The sequence below is a fragment of the Psammomys obesus genome, unplaced genomic scaffold, assembly GCF_907164565.1.
Source record: "Psammomys obesus unplaced genomic scaffold, mPsaObe1.curated_primary_1811, whole genome shotgun sequence".
Lineage (NCBI taxonomy): Eukaryota > Metazoa > Chordata > Mammalia > Rodentia > Muridae > Psammomys > Psammomys obesus.
The window spans coordinates 322,301-334,957 of NW_026596039.1; the positions used below are offsets into that span (position 1 = coordinate 322,301).

The following is a 12,657-nucleotide window of genomic DNA, read 5'->3' on the forward strand; positions in this document are numbered from 1 at the left end:
AGCTCCCTCATGTGGGCTCACAGCACCAGGCTATACAGAGAACCCCCAGGGCTGCCACAAAAGGTGGAAGAGGCTACAAGGTACAAACAAAAATCATCAGAAACCTGTACACTGACACGGATACCAGGCCTTTGACAAATAAAAGGTGACTTCAATTCTGCAGCTCATCAGCCCCAAAGCTATAGAAGCCAGAGGTCACTGGTGGCATGCCATCACTGGGAAGTTTAACATTTTGCCCGGTGTTGGGTTTTTCATCAGTTTCAGCAAAGGGGAACTAGTGACACCCCACCCCACCCTGAGCTTTGCTTCCTGCATTGGGTTTATCCGATCTGGGTCAACCACTTCTTCTTCCCCAATTTATCCTGCCAGCAGGTGTCTGAAGCAGCCGGAGGCAAGCTAATCAAAGCCAGTGGTGGTTAAAAATAAACCTCAAGTGTCTGGGACCCTCTCATTCCAGGAGGAGGTTATCAGGAAGAGAGGGAGAAGGGTGCCTTGGTTTTCTCACCTTTTCTGAGAGGGAAAGTGTAAGTGTAAGCCATCCCTCAAGATTTTGTACTACCTGCCCTTCCTTCCCTCTCTCCCTGTGAGTCAAGGTTTGGTGTCCAGCAGAACTAGGTGACCACACCTAGAACAGAGACAAACTCCCTGGTTCACCCAAGCCCACCTCAAACAAGCCCTCCCCATAGCTAGTGTTTACATCAAGTTTTGAGAACATTTTGCTTGAAGTTTTCAGAGTTGTTAGATCTCTGAATGGTGCCTGAACCTAAGGAAGGCTCAATGTTAAGAGGTGAAAAAAAAAAAAAAAAGAAAGAAAGAAAAAAAAAAAAAGAAAAAGGAAAAAGAAAAGCTCTTCCTAGGCTTCCCTTCTGCTTATCATTCTGGTATGCCATAACAATTTGGGGTGGAGGGGAAGCCCAGATGGTGCGCTGCATTTCAGGGTCCATCACACTCCCCCATAAAACCCACATCAAGTCTAGGTAGTGAAGAGTCCCATTTCTAAGGAGCCCTCCCAGGTAGATTAGTGGTAGGGTGGCTGGGAAGTCAACCGTGTTCCCATTAAAAGATTTTTCAAAATCTAGTCTGATCAAGTCCCAGGAAGAAAAGTCATTATGGTGCTGGAGGCCCGCCTTTAATTATGTGGAATAGAAGCACGTGCTGGGGCTGGGGTGGGAGGGGGTGGGCGTTTCTCCAACCTTCTTTATCTGTCTGTTTTAGGGTGGGAAACGGTCATGATTATCCAGGAAGGAAAAAAAAAATGACAACTGATTTGTTGGCCTCAAGTTGTGTAGGATGAATTGGAATTTTTCTGTGAAATTCTAAAACAAGCCTTTCCCACTCTCACTACGAGGTCTGGCGTAGAATCGTCTTCAGGCAGTGGTCTGAGAGGGCTGTGGGCTGTCAGTGAGGAGGCACGGTCCTCTGCTGTAAGGCGTGTGTATGCTTAGCATCAAACCAGGGCCTGCCCAAGACAGGCATGCCCTTCCCACTCATCTATACCCCTAGCACCTACCAGTTGTCTTAAGATGCATCCTAACTTAAATCTTCAGTTACTTGACTGAACCCACTCCGTGGGCACTGCTGAGAGCCCACCGTGCCCTAGGCTCTCCCACCACAGCCTGGTCACTGAGAGCATTATAGGATCTACACAGGCGGTAAACGCTGGAGCACCCCCAGAGTGCCAGTTTTCCCTGTTCAGAAAGCAAGAAATAGGGAGAGGAGCCTCATTTCCCAGAAGCCAGGAGAGACAGCTCTCATCCCTGAGCCAGCCTCCGTGATTAGCATGCATGAGAGGGGAGTAATTATATGCTACTTTTAGAGAAGAGACACTCCCATTTTTGATGGCGCCTGATTATGTATTTCTTTGTGAGGCCGAGAGGATCATCATCTTTTCGATTTCTGTCTGAGCCTGGGATTTTGTCTCCTCCTTCCTTTGGGAGGGAAAGCATAGGCCATTCTGCTGACCTGGAAGGTGCTTTGGCTTTTCACCACCTAGCTTCTCTAAAGAACAATGAGCCACCTTAGCCCAACAGCCCCACATCCTACCCAAGCCCTCATGCATATTCATTCTGCTTCCAAGAGCTCAGCATGGAATATGCAAATCGGCCAGGCAGGAGCTGGTTGGCATTTCGATAATAGCTTTGTCTGAAAAAAACCCCTGGGACACAAGCTCTCTCTCTCTCTCTCTCTCTCTCTCTCTCTCTCTCTCTCTCTCTCCCTCCTTTCGCTCCCCTCTCTCCCCCCTCCCCCTCTCTCCTCCTTCCTCCTCCCACACTGTCCATGCTCTCCCTGCCCCCACATGTCCCAGAACAGGAAAATGAATCATAGGTTGTAAAAAGTGAGGAGTCAGGTGTTCGAGAAGTCCAGTCCAGCATATTTTCACTTCATCCTTTGTTCTCTCTTTCCCTTGAACAGAATTGTTTCATTATCCTCCACCACTCATGTCGCTGGGTCTCACAGGGCCCCAGGCCCCTGGGCCAGTCCTCTGCTCTCATTGACATCCCTTTCTGTGTGGGCACCTGTTCTAAGCCAATTTGTCCCAAAAGCTCCCAGAGCCTTGTTCTTCCATCTTGAGCCCAGGGTCAGCCCTGAAAGCCACCCAGCAAGGGAGAGGGGAGTCAGCTTCCTACACAGGTCAGGGGGGAGACCCTGTCACTGGACTCACTTGGACTCAACACACAGATTTCTAAACCTCATATGTACTACCATCAGCAAGGTGCTCTGGCCCACTCCTCCATCCCAAGCAGCTTTTCCTTTAAAGATCAACTTCTTGACTCCCCCTCCCACCAGCTCAGCAGAAATATGTGGAAAGCAGTTTGCTAAGTTCAGAGGACATGGGTTCTGTCTTGCTGTTTTCCAAAGGGAGACTGCTGCAGGACGGCAGACGGAGGGTGCAGCCAACATCTTTAAGTGATGTGTCATCCCTGGCCCTTTGTAGGGGACAGGTGAGGGCATGTTCAGGGAGGCAAACACTTCCTAGGACTTCAGAGATGAAAGGTCTCCTCCCTTAGCCCTAAAGGCTGCTGGTTCTGGTCAAGCCAAGGTTTAGGGAGGCAGATTGTCTCATAAAAAGAGTATGGGTTTGACCCTGGACTCACATCTTAGCTGCACTACATATTGTGTTAAATAACTTTATTTTCAGGCTGGGATTGAGTTCATGCTAAACATTTGCTCTTCCACTGAGCCACACTCCCAACCTAAAAACTAATTTCTATGTGGGTCTGGCTGGCCTGGAACTTATTATATAGAGTAGGCTGGTCTTGAATTCACAGAATCTCTGCCTCTGCCTCTGCCTCTGCCTCTGCCTCTGCCTCTGCCTCTGCCTCTGCCTCTGGAATTGAAGGTGTATAACACCATGCCTGGTGAAAAACTAATTTTTAATTAGTTTTGTTGTGCTGTTATTAGTTTGGGTTTTTTGTTTTGTTTTGTTTTGTTTTGTTTTGTTTTGTTTTTTGGAGATATGGTCTCACGTAGTCCAAGCTAACCTCAAACTTTCTATGTAACCAAGGCTGCCACTGAGTTACGGAGCCTCCTGCCTATGCCTCCTAAGTGCTGGAATTACAGGTTTGAGCAATGGTGCCCAACTCTATCCATCGTAAAGCCTGCTTGGTGAGAGGTCAGGGAGGCCTGGGTGCTGATTGTGGAACTTCTAGTTCCCCGGGTCTGGGGACAAGGAGATGAAACAGCAGGCAGGAGGCGCATGCATTTTGATGCCTCAGCAGGTTCAGTCCAAGAAGTGGAAGAAGAGGAGGGGTGTCAAGTCAGAGTTATTCTGAGCTTAGAGAGTAGGTTCTATTCTCACTGGCAGAGGAGACAGGTGGAATGACAGAGAAGGAAGCAGACAAAGCAGCCCAGAGTTCCTTGGGGCTGCTGCCTGAGTTAGGATCCAGTGTCAGGACTGGGTGGAACAACTGGAGACTGGAGCTGAATTTGAGACACCCAGAAGCACCCCAGACTCTCTGTGGGGAAGCTCTCCTGTAGCAGATGAGCCCCATGGTCAGGCAACATCTCAGCACCTGCGCTCTTAACTCCTCCCTCTTCAGCTCTCACATCTGGGGTGGAGAACGGAGGGATGTGCTGTCTCGGTGTAGTGAGATGGCATTCTTGGCCCTGGAAGGCAATGGGCACTGTGAGGGGGAAGAGAAATGATGCTCAGTGTGCAGACCTGAGATTCGTATATGCCATGGGTGAGCCGTTTCACTGACCCACAGGTCCCTGTCTGGGATTTTGTTTATTCACTTTGACTCTTGTTGAGTTGCAAACACAAACTTGGTAGGACAATGCTGAGAGCATCCGGCATTTTCAGCTCCAAGTGGCCACCCTGAAGATTCTTTTGTGAATCAAGTTCAGAAGCTGAGAATCTCAGAGGTGCTGTTGAACATGCACCCACAGATCCAGACTCGGAAATATCTTTATTTGCAACTCTGGAACTCCTGCTGAGCAATTCTAAGGTGCACTCCAGCTGAGAATCCCCAGGATAGGATTGGAGGAGAGAGATCAAAAGCTAGTAGGCTGGAGGGAGCTGGGGAGATTCCAATGGTGTCCCCAGGGTACACACTCCATTCAGCCTAAATGAGAGCATGAGTTGTGGGTGTGGCTCAGTGGTGACGCATCTGCCTAGAGACGGAGCTCAGGTTCCATCACCAGTAATGGATTGATGGGTGGGTGGGTGGACGGATGGATGGATGTGGCCTTCTAGATGTTGAGAGCTGGGTTGTAGTGCTCATCTAATTCCTCAGCTTGGGTGGGTATATCTGTGCAGCATCTTCAGGAGAAGCCAAGAACTGTTGAGCCATCATCTACAGCATTGCAGTTTCATGGATATCAAGCAAAAGGGAGTTTAGATAACACCTACCTCCTCAGTGTGAAAATGAGGACAGTTCATTGATTTTGATGGTCTCTGTGTAATAAGGGGAATTACTGGCAGAGTCCTGACTAAACCTTTCTGTCTGTGCCACCATAAGAGACCCATAAGATGGCATATCTGGCCTTCAAGAGTTTTGATAGAATAAACATTTTACAATGCAATGATGCGAACAACCACTCAGAAATTCACACGAATAACAGGTGATGATGAGGCACATACACACCTGAAGTGAGTTCTCTGAATAAATAACATGAAAAAAATCAGAAAATGAAAAGGTATAATGAGAGCCATACAACTGAAGGGAATTGTCTTAAATGGCTGATTGTAATGAGATGTACATAAATTGTAAGGCTTGTAATGAAACAAAAAGAAATCATATTCTTGCCTGGTAATTCTGGGTGTAATGTCTACACCTGAAATAAGTCATCGCAGTGTGCTGAGTGTAATGAGATGCACATAATTTTAAAGAGTTTAATGAGATGAAAATAAATCAAACACTTGCCTTAAAATGAAAGATGTACAAAGATGCACACACCTGAAGGGCATTGTCCTAAATGGGTTCAGTTTAATGAGATGCATTTAATTTGCAAAGGGGCTAAATGAGATTGGCCCAGAGAGAGGCTGAGAAATATAAAAGTAGAAGATACACTTGAAAGTGGTGTAATAAAACTTGCCTCGTTTGTGGGCTAGAAATCAGATGCCAAGGAGCACACAGCATGATGCAGTCAGCACTCTCTGCTGTCCTGGGTACTTATCCCCTGGCCTGTGAAGCTGACTTGTTCTTTGACCCAAGCTGGCTGCTGTACATGTAGCCACCTACGAAAGCTTAATGAATGGCTGGCTGGCTTTGAGGTTGGAGCCTATATGGAAAAAAGAAGGATGGAAGCTATGTAGGAAGGAACTTAAAAGAGGAGCTGAAGACTCCTCTCCTCTGTCCTCCCCTCCCTTCCCTTCTCGTTCCCTTTCTCCCCCCTTTCTAGGTGGAGCCGCTTCATATAGCCCAAACTGGTCTCAACCTCTTCCATCCTCCTGCTTCTGTCTCCCAGGCGCTTGGAGCACAGGTGTGCGCACATGCCCCACTCTGAAATCTGCTTTCTTTTTTTTCAAAAAAAGAATATTTATTTGTGTGGGAGGCACATACGCCAAAGCATGCGTGTGGAGGTCAGAGGACAACTTGCAGGTCTCAGCACACACTTTCCGCCATGTGAGCCCCAGGCGTCCAATGCAGATGGTTCAGCTGAATCATCACGAAGGCTCCTGTAGCCCATTTTCTACGACCAGTGCTGCTGAGGAACTGCTCATGGTCCCTCCGTTACCGCTCAAGGCCAGAATGGCAGGTGAGACACTGAGTGAAGGTGTCTGAGTGTGATGTAGGCATAAAGTGCAAGAAAAGGCGGGGCTGTCCACATTTCCACAAATGCATTCTCTCCAGTGTTTCGTTTCCAAGGCAGAGTCCTTTTGGACCACCTTGCTTTTGGGTTTCAAGAAACACTTCCCTTTTTATAAACACCCATTTAGCTCTGCACAGTAGTGTGTATCTTTAATCTCGGTACTAGAGTCTGAGAGAGGAGGATGAAGAGGTAAAGGTTGCCTATACTGCACAGTGAGTTTGGGGCTAGCCTGGGACTATACATAACTAGTTCCAGTCCAGCCTGTGCCACACAGCAAAAAACACCCTCCCCCCCCAACTCCCAAAAAAATAGTACAAACTGGGCCTGGTGATATAGGCCTATGATTCCAGCTACTTGGAAAGATGAGGCAAGAGGATCACAAATTAAAGACGCAAGTTCAAAGCCAGCCTAGGCACCTTAGTGAGACTGAGAAAAACAAAAGTTAAACACACAGAGAAAGTGTTGGGATGTAGCTCAGTGGTAGGACATTTGCCTAGCATTTTTAAGGCCCTGATACCATCAAACCAAACCAAACCAAACCAAACTGAAACACCCCAAACAAAACACTCTAATGCACTTAGATATCAGAGAGAATAGAACAACTAGGGACAGCCCCAGCATAACTGCAGCCCAGCTCAGCCTGGGCGCTGGGCTACCACAACCCTGGGGTACATCACAACTGGGAGCGTGAATTTCAGGGTCGCAGTTATTCAGTTGCCCCAGTCATGGTCATGCAGGAATGTAGGTTCCAAATTGACTGACCTTCAGAACATACTAGGAATCTCATTTGTTTAAATGTGCAATCTTCCAACTTCTACATGTTGGTGCACAAATCTTAAGAGCAGCTGGTCTGAGCAGAACATGTCTGTGAGCAGAATGTTAGCTCAGCGTCACTTTTGACCTGAGCAGCTTTGGTTGGCAGCACTGAGCGGTGAAGCGAGAGGTCGATGTCCCGAAATGATCAGATTGTGGCTCTAACCCACTCTTTTAGAGGGCAGGCTCCCGGAAGGGCTTCATTGCCCACAGCGGGATCCTTGGTGTATAGAACAGAGCTTAGGACAGTGTGGGTGTTTAACAAGTGGACGCAGAAACAACAGTGAGCCCATTAGGATTAAGACTGAGCAGGTTGCAGGCTGCCAGCCCTCTGGCCTACCTAACCAAGTAGAGGGGCTTCTGGGTCAAGGATGCTTATTTTATGTCTTTCAGCGGGATTTGCAAGCCTGAAAGGGTCTTTCTGATAGACTGGGCATCGGGGGCAGAAGTTCAACTGAACAGTTTCTTAGACCCTAAATATCAGAGTTTAGTTTCGAGCTAAGAAAATCCAGCCCCCTTCACCCCCAGTATCCCCTTCCTGTCATTAGCACAGGAGACATCTTTTTTGATATCTTTTTTGAGTTGGGTAGCATCTGGGTTATGCAAAACACTTGCTGCCTCCTCCGTAGAACACAACCACCCACACCACAAACACTCTTAGTTGCAGCGTGGTTGAAAAGATGGCACCCAGATTTTAAAAAACCTTGGGGAGCAGAACTATGCTAGTCTAATTTCTTTGGGACATAGTTCCCGCAGTGTGTTTTGCATCCTTGGACTGAGTCTAAGGAGTGCAAGATGACAACTGGGATTCAGGGGCAGGCCCTGCTCTGGACATAGTGCCAGGGTCAAAGCTGCAGCTCCCTCCTTCCAGGTTTCAGGACTTCTCACCTGTGGAACAAATGAAGCGGGCATATGAGAGTGAAGTGTAGGCCGTGGAGGCACCGACTTGAACGATGAAGTCCTAGGGCAACAATGGGAAATACAAAGGTCTGAAAGGGGGGAAGTCAGGCCGAGACTGCAGTGTGAAGAACTGTCAGGAGAGGGCAGTGCAGAGCTTCCTCTGCCCTCTCTACCGTCTTAGAGCTAGACACACAAAAGGCAGATGTGCCAAAGTGGACCATCTTTCCCTCCAAGTAGGCTAACAAAGATCACCCCCAAAGCCCTCGACTTTGTCCCTTTCTGAGCAAGATCATTTTCAATATGGTAGATGCTGGGCCTTCAGTTTCTGTCTGGCCCAGGGTCCCACTGAAGGCGTAGGGACCTCTAAGGCAGTCACAGGAAGAGAGAATTATGCACCAGCATTTCAGTAGGTGATAAGGTTTACTGAAAACTTTGCGGCCACATTCGTACTGGTTTGGTGGATACATCAGAGGGAGGTTGCATAACATTAGGCAGGTGGAAGGGGCTGGGAGGGAGCTGTAGGCATGTGTTTCCATGTGCACAAATGCACACGTTCGTGCTGGGTAGGGTGCTGGTCACGGTGCTGAGTGGAAGAAGTTATGTGCGAACGTATGTATTTTAACAAGAAAAATGGACCAGGAGAGGAAATATGTTTTATCCCACTGCGTGTTGTAAAAGTCTCACGCCAAAAAAGCTTGCTTTTCCTCTATGTATGGCATCAAAAGGGAGTAAAAAATGATTGGATCACCCAGATTATAAATAAGGTTATTTGTTTCTCAAAAAATCCCTAGTAAAACATTAAATATCAGCTCTTTTGGGGGGGGAGAAATACATTCATTTCCGGGAGACCTCAGAAAAGTGGCTATCCTTTTGCTCCACCCAACCAGGTAGAGGAGAAGGTCCAGAAGGGCTCAAGGATCCCCTCTGGTTGAGCCAGATAGCCACAAACATCCTACCACTGAAGGAGATGGCCAATGCACATTTACAATGAAACTGCACACCCATCACATTAAACCCAATGGAACACACACACATGATCAGTCCTGTCTTTCACAGTCATAGGGTGGGAGGGGACAGGAGGAGCGGGTGCCAATCATGGGCCCTCCAAATTGGGCTCAGAGGTGTATGTGAGGGAAGACGATAGGAAGCCTCTTCCCAAGAGCCCCCAGTCCCCCAGTGCCCAGCACAATGGTGCGTGCAGATCAGGTACGCACTCTTCCCCTGCCATGTTGGTACTGAAGGTAAGAGCAGCAGCCCCTTCTTCAGACCCCGGCTTCCCATTGGGATAACGCTTCTTTCCAATGTTTCTTCTGCCTTCTCTGGAGAATAGAATGAAGAAGGAGGCTAGAGGCTGGTGGTGCCAGCTTGGGAGCAGAGGGCTACCACAGGGACCTGTGGAGTGGGAAGAACCCCCAGCCCCACCACTCTAAGGGTTTACGAAGGGGGCTGGGGTATCTGAAGAGCTCCATCTGAGGGTAGGGGGAGCGTCTAGGCTAAGATACCATGGTCCTATTGTTACAGGAGCCGTGACGCATGATCACCTAGGGACAGCCGTGGTCCCCAAAGTCATCTTAATATGGCCCCTGATCTAGGTTCTGCCATCTGCTTGGTCCTAGAGCTGACCCAGATGGAGAGTTGCTCTTCACCTCTTCAGGTTGGACCCACCAACAATATATTTCTAAGAGAGGCAGAAGGAGTCTCTTTGGCTTCCTTCCCCCTCTCCTAAGTCAAGAGACAGGGCCCTGGTAGGACAAGCTGGAGCCCTGTGCAGTCCGTGTCCCACTCTGATCTGTAGTGCATGACGTTGCCTCAGGCCCTCCTACTCCTCTGGCCACTGGTGACGTGTTTGTGCTCCCTCCTGTCCTTGAGTGTCTTTCAAGGGAGCTCAGATTCTCCTTGTTTCATCCTTCCCTCCCAAGTCTGCCCCTTAGCAAAGGTCCACTCTGCAAAGAGCACCTGTCCTCCTCACAGGGCAGGGCTTGTAAACAACTCAAGTCCTTTTCCGTGTGGAGCCATGGGTGTCATCTGTCCTCAGGAATTTGGTGAGTCCAGATCTCACTCTGTCTCTCTTCACAGGCAGTTTGACTGGCCCCCCGCAATGGAGTGCTCTGCAGTCTGAGGGTCTGGGACTAGGTTTTCACTGAAGTGTGGTGATTGGAAAGGAACAGGGTGTCTCCTCTGCATTTCTTCAAGCTATGATTCGGGGAAGCCAGGGCCCAACTTTCTTAGTGCTGCCTGCCCATATCCCCTCCCTCCCACCCTGAACCCTCCTGATGACACTCCTTTCCCGTTCGGGACCAGTGCCATCTGGGCTGCCTGACTACTCCAGGGAGTCACTGTGTTCTAAGCCCAGGTCGCTGACATTCGTTGTCTGCAGCTCATCAGCCTCCTCCTCTAGTTCCTCCTCCTCCTCCTCTTCTTCCTCCATATCATCTTCATCCTCTTCTTCTGTCCCATCCAATGAGTCATCATGTGCAGCCATCATAGCCTGCTGCATAGCCATGGTAGCATTGTCTGAGGACAGGGACTGCAGGTTGTCCAAGTTGATGGAACCTGCATGGGAGAGGACAAAGGTAAGGACTAGGCAAGGACTATTGGTCAGGTCCAGCAACCCTAGTGATGGACAGGGTGGATGGGCTGGCTCATGGGGTGGTGGGCCGCTTGTTTGTAAGTGCACCAAACACTGAGCGAGACAATTGACTGTTGTGGACCTTCCCATCTCTCCATTCTTTAACTTCTCCTGTACCATTCCAGGCAGCAACACTCTGGGACACTACATACTCAGTATTCTCTTTTGAGAATAGAGAAAGCACTTTTATTTTTATCTATCTATGTAATCTATCTATCTATCTATCTATCTATCTATCTATCTATCTATCCATCCATCCATATATTTAACTTTCTAACTACTCTGTAAAGCAGGAGCCCTCAATTTTGAGGAGGAGGAAACTGAGCCTCGGACAGCCACATCATCGGTTCAAGACAGTGTGTCAGTGCTGACGGAGTTGGCATTTTCTGCAAGCTTGAACAGCATCACCTTTATTTACCCCTAGTCGACCTCAACAGATGGTGACCCGGGTACAGCCATATGCATGAAGATACACATGCACACGGTGTCTCCAGCCTACTGCCCACACAGTGGTCTTCACGCGCCAACCTCACAAATGTCTCGCCGATTAAGTTCTTCATTGTTCACCAGAAAACAAGCAGCTTGAAGAGCATATATGGAGAGTGTGATGGAGAATCTGGAAGAACAAAGCCTCTCTTGGCCTCTGTTCACAAGCCAGCTGCTTGCTTTGGTATTTATAGACGGCCTTGGCCTTGGAGAGCTAAGCAGATACTGACTGGACTGGGGAGTATGAGGAGTGAGGAAGGGGCCCTGCTGGGCAGCCACTGGCACCAGGGACCACTCTCTCCCTTTCTTTTGTGAGCTTGCTTTAGGTTTGTTAAAAGGCACATGAGAGTTGGGTATTGTGGCTCATACTTGTAATCCTAGCGCTAAGAAGGAAGAGAAGGGAGGATCAGAAAACAAGGATAACCTTGGCTATATAGTATGTCTGTGGCCAGACTACACAAGATCCTGTCTCAAACAAAACACAAACAACAGCAATAACAAAAACAAGCAAAAATGTGCGCGAGCGTGTGCGTGCAAACACACACAATCCCTTTTTAGTAAGCTTTATATAAAAAAGGAGCAAGTACTGTGGAGAAGTAATGACAGGACCCTGAGTAAGGAGACCTTCAGCCCTTGAATCTTTGCCCTCCAGGAGCTTCACCAGCTCCAGCCTAGGTCACCCTTAGTCCTGGTCTTACCATCAGGATTTGTCCCTGTGGCGCCCCCCTGCTGCTGCAGGACCCCAGCAGCAATAGAATTGGGCCAGAATCTTTGGGTGGGCCGGTGCTGAGACTTGATTTTCTTGGCTTTGGGAGCAGGATCTGGGTTGCTGGCATCGAGCATGGGCTGGAGGATGCGTCTCCGGGCGTTGATGAACCTGCCCGGCAGTGATGGGGAAGATCTGGTTAGTCATCATCTGGGACACAGGGGTGGTGTTGGGGCTGGGCAAAACGTGAGAGTTAAGCTGCCCCTCAGGTGTCAGTAGGCAGGTGTACTAGTCTAAAGGTAGAAGCCCTCTATGGCTGAGGAGTTTGTGAATTACCTGAGGCTTGGTGATCAAAGGCATCATGGGAAGAATTGCATGAGGAAATGTCAGAAATCCCTACTCAAGATCCCCCAGAATTAAACAGAGAAAGGAAGAGCTGTGGCCACAATCACCAACTTCTAGACTTATAACCGGGGCCTAACTTTAGGGTCTAGTACCCTCCAGCCAAGCAGGCCAGAAGCAGACAAGAAGACTGACATCCCTGTGGGCTCAGGAAGGCATTTCTCCTTCCTCCTTCCCACCTTAGGTTGCAAATATATATATATTTTGTTTCAGCACAAATTGAGTTGAGTAGGCCAGATAACCACTGCTGGTTTCACTTTTGGTACCTGATTTAACACCCTCCACTCTCTCTCCACTGGGCTGGTAAGCTCAGATTCCCTGGCACTGTTGGTTTTTCTAAAGTCATGAAGTTTCCAGGGATGTGCTTGACCCAACTTCCCAGCAGAGGGCGCTGAGAAGCTGCAGTTGAACAGCCCTGCATCTAGCCCACAAGGGAAGAGGACTGGCAGTGGAGCTGAGGCTAAGG

General features: G+C 48.7%; 1 protein-coding gene across 2 annotated transcripts in view; it reads right to left on the reverse strand.

The window, feature by feature from the left end:
- Positions 1-8,380: 8,380 nt before the first annotated feature.
- Pknox2 (PBX/knotted 1 homeobox 2) overlaps positions 8,381-12,657 on the reverse strand; it is a 258,062-nt gene continuing 253,785 nt past the window's right edge. For both annotated transcript variants that reach the window (XM_055622368.1, XM_055622367.1), the window contains 2 exons: positions 11,782-11,960; positions 8,381-10,521 (listed from right to left, as the gene is read on the reverse strand). In XM_055622368.1, coding sequence (XP_055478343.1) covers positions 10,289-10,521; positions 11,782-11,960 — 412 coding nt within the window. In that variant the 3' untranslated portion in view covers positions 8,381-10,288. The remainder of the gene's footprint in view (positions 10,522-11,781; positions 11,961-12,657) is intronic.